Below are 18034 nucleotides of genomic sequence, written 5' to 3' on the forward strand. Positions count from 1 at the left end.
GTTGTATGTCGCCTTGAATAAACGCATCAGTAAATATATAAATGTAAATATAGTGCAGGGGCCACTCATGAACCCACCAGCCCATTTAGAATTAGCCAGGTATGGAATTTGAACCCAACAAATTGGATCTGTGACCACATCACCACATCATGCTGCCCATGCTCAGAAATGTTGCAGGAATAAAAACACTAACTGAATGTGTCATGTAGAAAAGGATTGTTAGCAATAATGTAAAGCCAACATTCAGAAGTACAGTAATCCCTCCTCCATCGCGGGGGTTGCGTTCCAGAGCCACCCGCGAAATAAGAAAATCCGCAAAGTAGAAACCATATGTTTATATGGTTATTTTTATATTGTCATGCTTGGGTCACAGATTTGCGCAGAAACACAGGAGGTTGTAGAGAGACAGGAACGTTATTCAAACACTGCAAACAAACATTTGTCTCTTTTTCAAAAGTTTAAACTGTGCTCCATGACAAGACAGAGATGACAGTTCTGTCTCACAATTAAAAGAATGCAAACATATCTTCCTCTTCAAAGGAGTGCGTGTCAGGAGCAGATGTCAGAGAGATAGAGAAGAGCAAACAAATCAATAGGGCTGTTTGGCTTTTAAGTATGCGAAGCACCGCGGCACAAAGCTGTTGAAGGCGGCAGCTCACACCCCCTCCGTCAGGAGCAGAGAGAGAGAGAGAGACAGAGTTTGTTTTTCAATCAAAAATCAATACGTGCCCTTCGAGCTTTTAAGTATGCGAAGCACCGTGCAGCATGTCGTTTCAGGAAGCAGCTACACAAAAGATAGCAACGTGAAGATAATCTTTCAGCATTTTTAGACGAGCGTCCATATCGTCTAGGTGTGCGAACAGCCCCCCTGCTCAATCCCCCTACGTCAGGATCAGAGAAAGTCAGCGCAAGAAAGAGAGAAAAGTAAGCTGGGTAGCTTCTCAGCCATCTGCCAATAGCGTCCCTTGTATGAAATCAACTGGGCAAACCAACTGAGGAAGCATGTACCAGAAAGTAAAAGACCCATTGTCTGCAGAAATCCACGAACCAGCAAAAAATCCGCGATATATATTTAAATATGCTTACATATAAAATCCGCGATGGAGTGAAGCCGCGAAAGGCGAAGCGCGATATAGCGAGGGATCACTGTAACTAAATTATACGGCAAATGAGTGTGTGATTATGTTTATATTTTAAAATGTTCCCAGAATGACAAACAAGCACTAATCCTGAGTAAGAAGAATTTTTTCAAGTCTTCTCACATTGTGTCCTCCATGGATATTAGAATAGAAATATTCATATTTAAGAGGCAAATGTGTAGGTGGGGTACATGATGTCTTCCTTTATTTTAAAATATTTTAGTATTTTACTTGCAATAACATCTGATTAAAATGCCACTTTTTGAGTTCCTACCTCCCAATTCAGTTAAGCTTAAATATCAGAATCAATTAACTAAATCCAAACCTGGCACCATACCTGCTAGCAAATCTTTTATATGCAATAAATGTACACGGCCTGCAATCCACCGACATCAACAAACTGTTTATTTCACTTTCCTAGTCAAACCTTTAACCATAAATATTTCTCAAATCTCACTTTTATTTTATTGCTGCATCGGTTTAAAGTAAACATATTTAACTTAGCAGGCAATTGTATTCTGCATCATTTATTACTGGCATGGTGCAGATGTTAAATTATTCAAATAAATGAGTTGTTTAGGATCAATGCTAATCTAAAATGGAAGTGGAACACTTGGACATAAAGTGTTCTTCAATATGACTGCTTATGTTAAACCTGCCCCTGCGGTCCAAAGTACTTTTGTTCTTTTTTTCCAGGACATGCATTAAATGCAAAGTTGATTAGAAATAGATATTATACATATAAACTACTTACATAAATGTTAATTCAGCACAAAAAAACATTAGGCAAAACACAAGAGTACAAGAAGTAAAGAAAAGACTATCCAGGTTATGATTTTATATTTATTTCAAATACATTAATCATCGCCATTCCCATACTTGTAATGATCCATCAGTTGCTGCTGATAAAACTGTCCTTGGTTTCCAAGGATGCCATGTGTGTGCCGTAACTAAAGGGATTTCTCCCTTATCCCTGTCTTCTAATACTGTGTGACCTTTATGAACAAACATTGGACATGCTTCAGTATCAGTGGAATGCCAGGATGTTATGTTATAGATCTCTATGGATCCACTGAAACCTGGGGCACAGAGCAGAAACATAATGTTAAACAAATCAACACAAACACATATTAAAAGTAGAAACAAAGTAGACAAGGTTACAAGAACTACTAGGCATAGAAACAGTTTCTTACCTACTGTAGCCACCCATGTTTAAGCAAATTCTTGATTCATCTGTCTCTTCCTGATTTCTATTCTCCTCATATCAATATAAATTATGTTTTTTTATACATATAGGACTTATGAAATATATTACCGGGTGGGAGTACAATTCTGCTTTACTATACTGCTTTGTAGATCTATGTCTACTGTATGTAATGTGATGGTGTCATGTATTGTATATTGTGTTCTTTAATACTATATAAATTGTTACGTGTATAGATGTAACACCAAGTAAAATTTCTAGCAACTATGTTGCCTGGCAATACAGTTAAAGTTTGAGTTGCTAGCAAAAATACTCAAATATAATTTCTTAGAAAAAAAGGATGTGCCTACATGAAGTGATGGAAATTTAAAAATATACCTACCAGATACGGCAATATTGTTATCCAAAGCAGGTGCCCATGACACATTCATAAACTTATTTTCAGCCACTGGTGAGGGAATGCTCACTTTTGTTTGACACATGTGTTTTGCCAAATTTCGCACATCTGATACAAAAATGTAGCCAGTAGAAGAAAGTTTTGCCACTCTGCAGGGCACAGCATCTAAATCAGGTTGTCTCCTTTCAACCCCCATACACCAGTAGAAATCTTCAGCTGGCAAAGCACACACATCCTGTGCTGCTACAACCTTTTGTTGTCTCATGTCCATTAACCACATTTGGCCCCTGACAGAGCATAAGAGAAATGCATCTTTGCTCAAAAACTCAAGGCTGCTTACTAAATCCACAGAGGCAATCCCTACAAAAAGAGAGATGCAAAGAAATATCAGGCCCGATATAACAACATATACCTTTACGTTGTAATGATGGGCTACAATCTAATGACACAGTGGTGAGCTCTTCTGTCTCACATCTCAAAAGTCCAGTAGAAAGATCGATTGTATTTTGTGTGGGGTTTGCACATTCTAAAGTCTATTAGGATGTCTTCACACATAGAAAACCACTTGTTATACTAATTTGTAACTGTAACTGGACATGTATGACTATATCTAGTTGCATTCATGACTGTGCTCTGCAATAAAGTAACAATTTATTTACGATTTGTTGCTACTTTAAAGTCAGTGGGTTCACTGATAAAGTGAAATCAGAAAATAGATGCATAGTCATATATCTTAATGCACACCTTTATAAAACAACTTTTCCTAACAGTCTCTGAGAGAAAAAAAGTGAAACAGTTTATAACTACCTGGTAAAAACACATTTTTTGTAGACTCTATTTCAGTGACTTGAAGATTCTTTACATGTGTCCCATGCAGAACACAAGGTGATCCAGCTGCACTGGTAGCTATTTTGCTCCAATGGTTGTTTTGCTCTTCGTTGTTTATACAGTTCAATAGCCTGATGACATCTAAAAGATTAAACAAACAGACAAAAATAAGAAATTCTGCAATGGGAAAGGTGCTATATAAATAAAATGTTTTATTATTATTATTGTCAAATTGAACAGATTACACTTCAAATTCAAGAAAAATATATTAATTACAATACTTGTTAGTAAAGTAGTATTGGATTGGTGCTAAAATTTTGACTTCAGAATCAATACTAGCTTTCGGACCTCAGTACCACTACCAAAGCGGTATGAAAGCAAATAACTGATGACTCCTCAGTTCTCACAGCAGCCTCCCTACTCTTCCCTGCCTTGCCATACTCCGCAAATCAGTACAAGGAGCTTTTCTACCCTTGGAATTGCCAGAGAGTTTAAATTGATATTTACGTTCATTAACCAGGATTGACCAGGGTATCTGGAGAGTGGGGAGCCTCATGGTAAATCAAGCTTGACATAATGTGTATATTTCATTGAAAAGCAGCAGGGGGGATGTGATCTCGCTTATAAACAGCTGAGTGTGAAGTGCCTGAAAACCATTTACTTCCAGTACTAAAATTAACAAAATGCTGGTATCATACCAATTGAAAAATTCAGTTTTCAGTACTTTTTTAGTACTGGTATACTGCACAAACCTGCAGCAAATTTAAAAGTGTTTTACTCATCGTGGTCACATGTTGCACATTTTTTACTCATAAACTACTCTGCTTAGAGTAAGATATATATTGAAAGTGTAATTAGACAAAAGCTCACCACTTGCATCAACATTCCATTACAATGTACATATACCTGGAAGTAAAAGGTATGCTCCACCCCACAGTGCTTTAGGGTATGATGCTTATGGTTAAGATAAATGTGTCTGCAATTAACTCAATTTAAGCATTATGAAGACTTCTGAAATTTGTTCATTTAAGGGGGTGCAAAAGAAAACATATTTTAAACACATAATTAGATCCTGTGGATTTGGTCTTACTGTTTATGTTATAATTTCTGATGATCACATATAATAACAATGCAACTATTGACTTGTGAAGATAAATAAATTTGATTTTAACAATATTGTTGGAAATTTTTGTTTTTAAGCAGCTCTCCTAGTATTAAAATATCTAAAATATGTTTGAGTATCAATGGTAATTGATAATAAAATGAATAAATACAAGAGCAGATTAAATAATAAATGTTTAAAATGATAATGAATACAACTACAGCTAATATGCAATACAAAGAACTTATCTTCTCACCACTGTCATCAACACCAATTTGCCAGATCTGTAAAGAGTTGTCAGGTGGTCCACTAGAGACTAATAGCCTTAATTTGAATAAAAAAAGAAGAAATATATTATAGAACTACAATACATTAAGTGAAAAATAAATGAATAAAAATAAGAGTCTTACACATAAATGCATTTCTCTAACTATATTTGTTTCATTTTATTCAAAAAGCTAAACAAGTTTTAGTAATTAGTTCTGGCTAATCTAATAGTGTATTACATAAATTACCTTGTTCCTTGTACATGTTTTAAGCAGTAAATCGGTCTCTCTGAAAATCCTCCATGTTCCATTTTAAAGTCTCGCTCAGGGCATAGACCCTAAGAAAAGAGAAAAAAATTCTATTAAAATAATATCTTTATAAAGTTTATTTTTGATACAAGTATACTGTAACAGTACTGAAAAAAACAGAATAGCTCAGAATATTTTAAAAAGACACCAGTGAAAATATCCTTACAATTAGGCAAAAGAAATGTCCAATAACATTTTATTTTCATGTAATTTTACATCCAAATATGTAAGAAGAAAATTTTTTTTCAGCAAAGGACTCTTAAATCCCAAAGTCAGATGAATGAATCTACATCTTTAAACAATAATTCAATTTGCAAATATTTTCTAATTATATTAGAACAGACATTATTGCAAGAAATTTTGACATGTTCAATATGTTTATCTAACATTATAAGCTCATTGGAAAAAGAGAAGAAAAAAAACAGCTGCAAAGATGTACTTCATTCAACGGTTAACTTACTATACATGCAATAATTTGTCTAAAATAAACTGCTTTTATAGTTAACTCTTTTTTTCTCTCTACAACCCCCAATTCTGTTAAAATTATCAAGCATTTTGAGGTTTCTCCTTCAAAACTGCCAATTAAAGAAACTGATTGTCAAGCTACTAAAATACTAACAGCCTGGTCACTTACTTAATCTCTCTTTTCTATCTCATTAATGATGATTAACTTATTTGAGAGTATCAACCATGCAGGTTTCATGGCATATCAACCTATGGTACAGTACAGACTGGTCCATACTGTTTGTTTTCACTACTTGTCTTACATAACTCAATGATTTTATGTAATGAAATTGTCTATATCATCAATCTGTATCTTTACAACCAACTTATGAAATATAAAAATGCCTTAACACCGGTCCCTGGCACGGCTGTCAGGTAGGATAAGAAAAAAATACAGGGTTTTGGAACTTAATAAATCATTGAAAGACAAAGATGGCTGCACATCAGACTTTTAAAACATCAACATGCTGAATACACAAATCAAATAAGCAGACAGACCTAAATTAGCTCAAGTTTTAAACACTGTTTTTCACAATATATTTGCTATTGGCTGGGATGTAGACATCATTTAATTATTATTATTATATTTTACAAGCAACTCTTTATTTAATTCAAGAGGAACCACTCAACTGAGACAGCTCTACTGACTGTGGTTGACCAGCTACTAGAGCTAACATCATCTCATCAGTCCTGATCATGTTAGATCTCTCTTCTGACTTTGACACAGTCAATCACAATATCCTTCCTGCCACACCTTTCTGACCTTCAGATCACTGGGACTGCTCTCAGATGGTTTGAGTCCTACATCTCTGGCAGATCCTACAATGTGTCTTGGTGAGGGGAGTTTTCAAAGCACTGTTGTACCTCAAGGATCGGTGCTGGGTCCTCTTCTCTTTTCTCTGTACACCATCTCGCTGGGCCCCATCATCCAATTGCATGGGTTCTCTTATCAGTGCTATGCCAAGGATACACAGCTGTACCTACTGTTCCTCCCAAAGGACAATACGGTATGCTAGAGTCTCTGCATGTTTTACTGATATCTCAAGCTGAATGAAAGACCACCACCTAGTGTTCAACCTGGCAAAAACCAAGCTTCTTGTGATCCCAGCCAGCCAGTCTGTCCACCTCCCCATCTCTGTACAGCTTGGCTCACTGTCACTAACACCTGCCAGTCCTGTTCACAACCCTGGTGTGGTGACTGATGAGCAGCTATCTTTTTCTGACCACAGTTCTACTGTTTCATGTTCATGCAGGTTTGTGCTGTACAACATCCACAAGATCAGACCTTTTCTGACAGAATATGCAGCATAACATCTGGTCCAGGCTTTGGTGTTGTCACGTCTGGACTACTGCAACTCACTTTTGGCAGGAGTAGCCGCATGTGCTATCAAGCTGCTGCAAATAGTCCAAAATACAGCAACCCGTCTTGTATTTAAGCAGTCGAGACGGGCACATGTCACTTCTCACTTCAGGATGCCACATTGACTCCCTGTAGCAGCACACATAAAGTTCTAATCACAGCAACTGAGTATATGGAGACAGTGGTGAAGTGCTATGCTCCCTCCTGCCCACACAGGTCTACCATGGAAGAGTATGGTAATGCCACCTCAATGTGGCATTAAATCTCAACCAAGACTCATTTTGTGTGTGGTTCTAAGTTGGTGGAATGCGATGCCCACCTCCATCTGTACTGCTGAAGCAACTGGAGACCCATCTGTTTTGTGAATATCTGTCTAATTGAAATACATTATATTCTTGGCTATTTATGTGTAATTGCTTTACTGATTGTAAATGTACGAGTTATTACATCTTTTCACTTAAGGCAATCAACTTTTGTTACTTGTTTTATTACACTTGCTGAACAAACAGGCCCTAGCCTAATGTTACTCGACTGTTTACCTCTTTTGTAAGTTGCTTTAGATAAGTGTCTGCTAACCAAATAAATATAAATGTAAATGTTAATTAAGTGAATAATGGAAAATTAAATTAACAAATGAATACCTTAATTGGTTATTGTATCATAAATTCTTACTTGAGCCTTATGCAGAGAGTTTTAAATTTACTGTTCTCAGAAAGAACTTTCTTTATTTTCAGACTGATAATATATGAAAAGTGAAAGACTCATAAATGTAGTATTTACCTACATGTTGCAGCACTGTAGAACAAACGGGAGGGTGTCATACTGCTGAGCTTTCTTTACCATTTCTGCATCATCTACATTGTGTATTTAATGCATATAAGCATTTTATGTGTCTTGCTTTTTTTTAACCATTACAAATTATTTACCTTGTATACAATAGATTAATGTTTGGAGTTTATGTGATATAAAGGAATTTTTACACCAGTTACCAAAATACACTTTTTATTTACCTGATCTTCCTTTGCACATAGTTTCTGTGGTAAAGTCAGCTCCAGAATTTCACTTCTACCACCGGATTTGAAACCAGCCACACAAATACCTATTAGTACAAAAGAATTAGTGAAATAAAGCTGACATGGCACAGTGTATTGGTCAGGAAGAGTTAAAATGTATTAAACTAAAGGGGAACTAAAATATACAGTAAATGAAAAGAGAAAATTCTCTTAATTCATATGCTACTTGAGTTTTCACCTGTAATGCAGTCAGTAGCATAAAGGCAGAAACAAAGATAGTTAAGTATATAATAAACAAATTGGAGGTATACAATGTTACTGTTTTTAAAAAGTCAAATAAGATCACAAGAATAGGACAAAATTTACCCAAGTGTGTTCTAAGAAACTAATTATTATACAGTATGTACACCGCATAAACTTTTAATCACTAAATACTGAAGAAATTCCTTAACACTGGATGTAAGCAGCCACTGTTCCATTACATAAAACCCACCAATATACTTATGCTGGTGTGTTTAGAAGATGGAGATGGGTTTTACTGAGGAATTAGATTAGTAGTGTGAACCACTTGGTATTGTCATTGCTTTTTAAATATTTTGATAAAATATCAGATTCGAGGCTGGTCTTCATACGTTAGACATTCAGGCAGGGGTGTACAGTACAGAATGCTGCAGAATTAACTTAAACAAAAAATCAATATATTAAAGACAATTAACTTTTTTGAATTACTCAAAAGTGGGGTCCTATGCTCAAATGAATACCATAAAACCTATCAGTGAATACCATACAATCTATCTGCAAATGTTACTAAATTAGGTAGCTCAGCACACACACTAGTATTGCAATCTACACATAAGGATCTGGACCAGGTTTAGGTTTGAGCTGATATGGTAAAATAACACTTAGTGTAATGTCTCACATTGGGGTAAACATTTTAGACATTAAAGTTCAAAAGTTAGGGGGGGTATTGGGAGAAGTAGATGACTCAAGATAGAAAGTGTGGCTTTTGAGAAATACTTTGAAGCTGTAGTAGATTCATTGCTGTCCATAATCATGAAATGTAGAAAGGACCTTATAAAGTGTAATAGGATGTTATGCTATAAAATTCTCTGTGTGTACTATATGTCAAGATAAACCATATTTATGTTTATAATACACTTAATATTGTGTGCTGTTTTGGTCTACATATTTAAAAAACATAACAGTACTAGCTATAGTCCAGAGATTTGATACTGTGCCTGACTTTACAAGCAGGGATCAATAACAAATCACAATCTGTGATATTTTGGAAACATTAGATGAGTAAGACATGATGTGGTATACTGGCCTGAATGGTTTAATTTGATAGTTCAGTATTTCTTGTATTATAATCAACTGTTTTGCAAGTTAACAAGTCTACCAAAAACCTTTTTTTTCCGTTGTTCATTTTGTATGTGCTCCTAATAAGTAAGTTTATATATAGCATTTATAGGGTGTAGCATTTATGTATACATATCTCTGAGAAGCAAACTTATTACCCACCCAGTATGTGAAGCAAGAAAGTACTAGAAAATGGCAGATGAATAACTGCTTCCATAGTCAGGTCTCCAGAACAGAGTAAGTTCACTTCAGCTTGAAGGTTGGCAGAAAAACCAAGACAATGCCTCAACAAATATAAATTAGGCTAAGCAGCCAACAGCCCCTCTGACAGGAAGGGAGCAGAGGGCCACATTCATTTAATTTTATATAGTGTCTCTCTATAGTGAACACTATTCCAATAAAATCCTTACAACTGAAAGTAATGCTAAATTGTTAACATAGTTATATGTATTACAACTGGAGCACAGTCAAGTTATGTTACTTTCTCAACAAGACACAGAAAGTCACATGTGGGAACTGAAGTAAAATCTTTATTATTAAATGTCCAATTCCTTAGCCAAAAGATTGATCACTGTGGCCGAGGAGTAAGCAAAGACATTTTTTTGCATCCTTTCATTTTATTCCATTTTAATTTCATGTTCTGCTTGCATGTTTTCCATACACATTGAAATCAACAGCATAGTTTCTGTAATGGTTGAAACTGGATTTTTACATTGTTTTGTAATTATTTACATTAATCATAAATATCAAAACTGTAATATAAAACACGCATTTGGAGACGTCTACAGACTGTAAACAGATTTGTTCATAAAACTACTTATATACCGTACTACTTTTAATTTTTTCACTATTTCTTTTATTAAACATATAATGTTTACATTTTCTTCTGTATAAATAATTTGTCATTAACATGATACCAGGAAGTAATTCTTTTTAAAAGCAAATACAGAGAAAGAAAGTGAGATTTACTTTTCTCCCCAGTCCATTCAATGACCTTTGTAGGATCCTGGAGTTCAAATGCATGCAAATTGTTGTAACTACAAGACACAAAAAATAAAATCTACATTAATCTTCAAAAGGATATTTTACAAAAATGTAAAAAAAAACAGCATAACTGAAAATGATTCCACCACATCACAGGTACTTAAAATAAATAAAGCTAAAAACATCACGTTTTTACATCGTATTTTCAATATGAACATTCTTTATATGTGAAACACAGAAGTAATCTTACTGAATTCTGGTGCATTTCTACTGTATTCATCATGACACTTCCAGAAAACCCAAGTTTGCAAAAAAAGCTGTAATGTTAACAAGTGGACTATTCTAATAAAACACGTTTTTAATAACAAAAAAAATTACAGTCTCATTTATAAAAACTTTTATGTAAAGGAAGAGGCACTCCATCCTTTCAATTACTTTGCATAGCTAATTGGTTAGTTTTTCCATTCTTATATCCAGATACATTTTTAAAAGTTGTCACTTCAATCTGAAACAAATTACAAAGTTGTATAATTACAATTTCTGCAAAGATATACATTGGTTCTTGTCTTAAAGGTTAAATAAACTTCACAATTATTTTCCTAATATATTTAATTCCGTATTTAATGGAAGGAATTCTGCTGTGTCAGCTTTAAAATGCCTTTGTGAATTTTGAAAAGATGGATTCATTGCCAGTGTAGTATTCTCTATTCAAGACTGCTTAAGGTTCCTCATGCCTGTCAGAGTAAGACATGCACGTATGCAGAGAGATGCTATAGACATCACTTAAAACAATAATAAATATTTGAATGTTACATATTATAAACATGTGTTGTTCAACTGTATGCGTTAACAATTCACAGATCTATATGACTTTTTAGTTTTATGTTACAAAACCATAGGAAAAAGTTCAATAATGTGTTTTCAAATAAAATATTAAACTTTCACAGCAACTAAATAATGTTTTGTTCCCAATAAAAGGTTTCATATTAATTATTCACATAAAAAATGATGTGACCCTTCTTCGTCTCACCAGTTTTTGTTTTTTTGGCTCATTTAATTATAGGAAGCTTTTTCTCTTCAAGCACAGTCAGACTCTATTGCCAGTCAGGCTTCTTTTACAGTTCTTGAGAGGCATATCACTGTACCAGCAAAGTATTAAGTATTTAAAGTTTGCATGTTCATAACTGAAAGACATGTGTGAACATTACAGCTATCATCAGATGAATGAAGCAAGCTGGCATGTTGCTCTTCATTACCTCCTGAATATACACAGCAACTGTTGTTCAGCTCTTGTTTTGTGATCGGGCCAGTTTTCATCTAACCTTCACAGTGCATTAATACATTTAGTAATGCTGCAAAATACTGTACATATAAAAACACAGTCAAGCTGCATGTGTAATTTATCACAGCGGAGCACAGATGAACAATTGTTCTGCAATACGCAGCGTAAAATAAAGCACCGATGTTCACCTAAAATAGACGATTGCCATTTGAATTCGGCGAGGTGCAAAGCTGAGCTGAAACATTTTATGGCTGAGTTTCGGTATTTATGTCAAGACTGCCAGTCACGTTTTAGCCAGGCTGCCGTGTCTGTGTACTGCAGGTATCGGTGTCTTAGCTGCTCTGATATTCCCCCTAGCGTTACACAAATGAAAGTAACGGTTAGTATGATTTTACTTCCAATACTATACAATTGTTTCAATGCAACTAAACAGGATACAACTCTACTGTAAAGTCTTTGCATTAGCAGATGATGTTATATTTCTTACAGTTTAATTGACTCAATGAGCCAATCGTCCATAAGCTCATCATTGCTAAGGCGGTCCTCTTCCTCCTCCTCCATCTTGCTGTTCCGGTGTATTCAAACTGGCATTTCCGTCAGTCCCTGACAAAATAGGCGGGCTGGCCGTCTTTATGTACGGTGGCCGAGAAGCTTAGAAAGTCTGACCGCTTTCTAAGAAAGAACTGTTTACTTAGGGCTACTCTCGCTAAAACATTTTTAATTAATATTTTAGTTTATTAATGAATTGCAAAAGTACAATGTATACATAAAATATATAACAGGGCAAAACATATATACAACAATACAGCAAAATATAATTTCCATATTTCAACAATTTTGTAATTAAACAGAGCACACAAAAAGAAACAAATACAAGAGAAAGAGAAGAAAAAAGGAGTTAAGGGATCTCTTAATGTAAATTATAAGGATTAATAATATTTAACATTTTTTCCTGATTTTTTTTTCATATATTTAATGATTTGCAGCATAATGCGAATTCTTTGACAGAAAAACATCACTGAAGGTTTAGTTTGGATATATTTACACTTGTAAATAAAGAATGTTCCTAAAATGAGAAAGACATTCAATAAACACTTAAGTTTCTTATCATATGTTAGAATCCCAAAGATCACATCTTTTCTAGTAAAACGAGAGAGAGAGGGAATTTTTGGCTGTAACCAAATAAATAAATCATTCCAAAATGTATTACTATAATAGAACGAGAAAAACAGATGATCCGTGTCCATAACACAGAATATGCAGTTTAGTCTCGCTAAAACTAGACGTATCCAAGTAGTATTGCTCTTAAAATTGGGTGGGAACAATTAGACGACTCACTGAATGTCACATCTCTAAACCAATCCAAAGCTACAGGAAGGCGGTGCTTAAAGTGGGGGCGGTGATTTTAAACGGCAAAGATTAACGGGCTGATAGCACGTTGCTCCGCCCGCTCCCAACACACAACGAACGGCAATCTCGTTAATCTGGGCTGAAATACAGCAAACTCCTGTTAATGATGAAGAGTTGAAAAGTCTACTAAAAATCCTTTTAGACATTTAATATAATTCAAATAAACATAACATGATGCAACGGAAAACACTTTCTGTAGCATCAGAATGGTAAAAGTGTACCACATGTTGTCGCAGTCGCTGTGTGTGCTCTCAGTCAGTTTTACGTTAGTGCAGGAGTCGATGTAATCAGTGATTAATTTCTGCTGTTAATTGAATTATTTTCCTTTCATTTGTTTTTTTTTAAGTTCCAGTCCTCTGAATTGTGTTTTTTCCTCTAAACCAGGGGTCTCCAATCACAGTCCTGGAGGGCCGCAGTGGCTGCAGGTTTTTGCTCCAACCCAATTGCTTAATAAGAAGCACTAATTGCTCAAGTAACACTTCTGCTTCACTTTAGTTGTCTCGCTCATTAAGATTTTGAATGCTTATTGCTTATTTTCATCTGAAACAGCTGTATTCATTGTTTTTAATGGATCCTAATTAGCAATAACATGCGAATGACAAAAGAGACCAGCATTTCTCCATTTGGCTTGTTACTATTTACGCCAGTGTGTATTTATCTTGCATTATTTGGTTTAATTAAATACTTGGAAGGAAAGTAAAGAGAAAAAAGTGAATGATTGAGAATTGCTCGTCCATTTTAGCCTTCAAATCATTTGGATGATATCCTTAGATATGGGAAGAAAGTCTAGGATATGAGAATGACCTGACATAGCAGAGTTAAAGCACCAACAAGCCATGAAATTAAATTATTGGCAGAATTGCTTTCTAATTAAGCAACCGGGTTAGAACAAAAACCTGCAGCCACTGCGGCCGTTCAGGACTGTGATTGGAGACCCCTGCTCTAAACGAAAGAGAAACAAAAGTTAAATGTGAAGTGAGCCAATAGATGGCCAGTAAATCGAGGCCTCGAACTCCATCTAATTTCACTTCCAACTAGTTTCCAAATTAGCAGTCAATTCTTGTTGTTAATTAAACCCATTATTGAATTTGATGGCTGGTTGGTGCTCTTCAGTGGCATCAGGGAAAAATATTGAGGAGGCATCCCATATAATATTAAGGAAATATTCAGACATTTCTTAATTAATTAAAAAATATAAAGACTTAAAGAAAATAAAGTGTAATATACTGTAGGTATATTTAATTGAATATAGAGTTTCTTTGAAATTAGATTTTGTATGTCAAATATTTAATTTTTGTGTAAGAGGATGACACTGAAAATAAATAATTTCATAAACATGCATTTTAAAAATAAAATACTGGGTAAAATATTTGTAGGTTTATTTCATTCAATAAATGTTTAATGCAACATAATGTAAAACTACTGCTTCATGGATTTTTTTATTGAGTCTGCACCTCAAGAGAAGTAGACGTTTTATTATTTTATATGGTATTTTCATTAAAGTGTATTGTTAAGTTTAATTATCGAAAGCACACACTGAACTGTATTATATCAGGTCAATGTATTATTTTCTATATTGCACATGGAATGATTTTCAATTTATACAAATGTTACTTTAATATCACTTAAATAAACTAGAAATTCCCTGTTAATCATACTTTCATAGCAAGCAGTCACTGCCTGATTGTGAATTTGTCTAAGGGGGCTGAGCGTACTTTTTATTATACACTGCATGTTATGTACATTATGTTTACTGCACTGCTGACAAACCTTATAAAATTGCTGAATAATTCACTTTAATTAAAACAAAATAGCACATGCATAACACAGAGTTAGCTGGCACAAATACCCAAACAGAATTTTTTTGTACCTTGAATATACAGTTTCAATTACTAGAAATAACACAAACACAGAAAGTTGCTGCTCAGCTCCCAGCCCAGTTGCTTCCCAGCTACCCTTTGTCATTTCAAGGACAGGATTACGACCTGCAATATGAAAGTGTACTGTTTCAAACCATATGACCAATAACAACTGCTTTTAAAACTTGTAACAGAAGCTGTAACTGGTCAAACGGTTTGAAACTGTACCCTTTCAAATCAGGAGCTAGAATCCTGATCAACTTTGCTTGCTGCATAGATTGGTAAATGTGTAACAGGAGGAATGTTTGAAAAAAAAGGATGACGCTTAGGTTTTAGTAGGACTCTCCATGCTCGGAGATCCATGGGATTATCCAGCCACTCCACTCAGTTGCCATGCCTCTGTGTCTGCCACAGCAGGCATTTTCAAAACTGTTGATTTTCTTTTCGTAAGGGCGCCATCAAAATATCTTGTGGACCTGAGGAGATCCGCATTACTGAGACCTTCACCTTTCTTTATTTTTAGATATTGTATGATGGACACTGGCTGGCTGGTCATGTGTTGGCTCCAATTGTATTTCTTTTTTGTTTGGCTGCTAATTAAGGAAAAAAGCAGAAGAGTAAAGTATTTAAGTTTGAGTAAAGAAGTGAAGAACAAGATAGCAATATTTTTTTCTTATTTTAGAGGTATGCCTTTTGGCCCCAAACAGCATTCTAAAGGAAGGCTAATCATTGCTTTCAGCTTTACAGTATTCTAATAAAAACAATGTCTTTTGAATGCCACATTCCAAGAACCAATTTTGTGTCTCTCTCTCCTTAGTTGCTACAATACATGTTTTGTGCCATGGTTTTATGATTTTTTTGTCTGATTTCCACCTTAATGATATTTATTGAATTTTTGCAAACTGTAATCATATTCCCCATCATCCTTTACCCAACTCAAATTGAGCAGGTTGGTAATTCATTACAGTTTTCATTGAGAAATAAACTGATTCCCTACATTAAAAATGTGTAGATTTTGATTATTTTTCATCTTTGTTTTATATGAATACTATTTGTTTATTTTTTTCCTAAGGCCAGTTTAACATTTATGTGACTCTCTGTTGGTGATACTAGTTCAAAGAAATTTCAGATTATGCCACCTCCTTTTTAGCACAGGATTGAAATAACTGGATTAATGGTCAGGCCCTTTCTTACCTGCCTGGAAAATCGTCAGTCAGTACTTAGTTTAAGGACCTATGATATGCTCTTTCACTGGGGTCATAGTGGAGAAAAATTTAAAAAGTAAATATTCTGGTAAAACATAGTTATGAAAATAAATGGAACAGACCTTGTTATTCATCCATCCATCCATCCATTTTCCAACCCGCTATATTCCTAACTACAGGGTCACGGGGGTCTGCTGGAGCCAATCCCAGCCAACACAGGGCACAAGGCAGGAGCCAATCCCAGGCAGGGTGCCAACCCACCGCAACCTTGTTATTCAGTAAACTAATATTTTATATTCTTCTTTTACATGTTAACTTATGTTACATGAAGAAAGTTCTGTACCCATCATGAACCATTCCCAACTTAAATGATAACAAGTGTTACAGTGTCAAGCACGTATTATGCCTTGCAGCTTCAAAGACAGGATTTGTATGCCAGACAATGTGAATGGCCATGACTACACTTATACTGAAGGTACCTCTGGGACTGTGGAGACATATCAGATCATCTGAGAATGTTAAACAATAGACATTGGTAGAATTAGAATGACACGTTGGCACAGTGACACATTTGTATGCTTTGTTGTCTCATAGTTCCAAGGATCTGGTTTTGATTAACAGCCCTGCCACTCCTTTTGAGGATTTTGTATGAACTACTTATATTCACTTGGGCTTTCTCCACCTACTTTGCTTGACTTCCAGTTAATCCCAGTTTTCAAAAACCAAACTGAATTGACCCTGTGAGTGACAGTGCCTTGTGTGGTAAGAGGTTCCTCTACAGGGTTATCTCCTGCCTTGCATCTTATGTCGTAAGGATGGGTTTTCGGTCTCTGCCTAATAATAGAAAATGAATAGATTAGTTTTACTTTTCACACCAGTCTGTCTTCTAAAACACCCTAAATTACATTACTATCTAAGATCTGTTTTTCCATCTTAAAATAATGGAAAATTAAGAGAGCTCATAACATCCTGGAAGATGTTAAAAATTCAAGCATCACTTTATTTCTAGCTGTACAGTAGTTCTTAATGAGGTATGAAGAAGAGACTTTATAAATGAAAAAGAAGGAGTGGTTCAAGTCTGAGTTAAATCAAATAGACAATGCATTTTCCTAATTTTGAAGAAAGTGCACTATGTTGGATGTTAAAGACCCATTTTGTGTATATTCCTATATACACACTTCAATTGAAGATGATCTAACTGATATTCAAGTCCAAATGAAAAACCTTTGTCAATTAATACAGACTCAAGGGAAAAGCACAATATTAAGGATAAACATACCTGGTCTGCCACCTACCATTGTTGTGTCTAATTGTCCATTTTGGATTGATTTTTCTGAGCTCACCTTCTCTTTAATGAGCCAAATTATGTAGTGCTTTCAAGCATGCCATTACCCACCTGTCCCCTTAGGGTGAAGAATTAATCTCCAGTCTCGGATATCATTAATGCAAGCATTTGTTATTCATGAAGAGTTAAAAGTTTTAATTTGTAAGTCATTGCAGTATGTTTCAGAGGTTTTTCCAATTATTAGCTAAATAGTTGCGTTATAGCCCTCACTATATATAGAGGTCTTTGTTTCCTGTCTTGGGCTGAAGTTAGGTGTCTGTGATTTAGCAATGCAATGATTTCTTTATAACATCTCACTTGACCCATTGACAACACAGCTGCACACCACTGTTGAAAATGGCTAAGAAATGACAAATAAAGTACTATCTATCTATCTATCTATCTATCTATCTATCTATCTATCTATCTATCTATCTATCTATCTATCTATCTATCTATCTATCTATCTATCTATCTATCTATCTATCT

At 34.9% G+C, this 18034-nt stretch overlaps 1 protein-coding gene across 2 annotated transcripts; it reads right to left on the reverse strand.

Annotated features, from left to right (window-relative positions):
• Positions 1-1964: 1964 nt before the first annotated feature.
• On the reverse strand, positions 1965-12342 carry wdr73 (WD repeat domain 73). 2 transcript variants are annotated; one of them, XM_028799401.2, is made up of 8 exons: positions 12235-12342; positions 10451-10518; positions 8120-8208; positions 5186-5274; positions 4927-4994; positions 3548-3709; positions 2726-3100; positions 1965-2218 (listed from the first exon to the last, which is right to left on the reverse strand). In XM_028799401.2, exons 1-8 carry the CDS (start codon positions 12306-12308, stop codon positions 2001-2003), a joined length of 1143 nt encoding a protein of 380 aa, XP_028655234.1. In that variant the 5' UTR covers positions 12309-12342; the 3' UTR covers positions 1965-2000. The 2 variants fall into 2 exon arrangements, with proteins under 2 accessions (XP_028655234.1, XP_028655235.1); XM_028799402.2 differs by lacking the exon at positions 8120-8208 and having other exon boundaries at positions 12235-12336.
• Positions 12343-18034: the final 5692 nt, after the last annotated feature.

Source organism: Erpetoichthys calabaricus, chromosome 4 (assembly GCF_900747795.2).
Source record: "Erpetoichthys calabaricus chromosome 4, fErpCal1.3, whole genome shotgun sequence".
Taxonomy (NCBI): domain Eukaryota; kingdom Metazoa; phylum Chordata; class Cladistia; order Polypteriformes; family Polypteridae; genus Erpetoichthys; species Erpetoichthys calabaricus.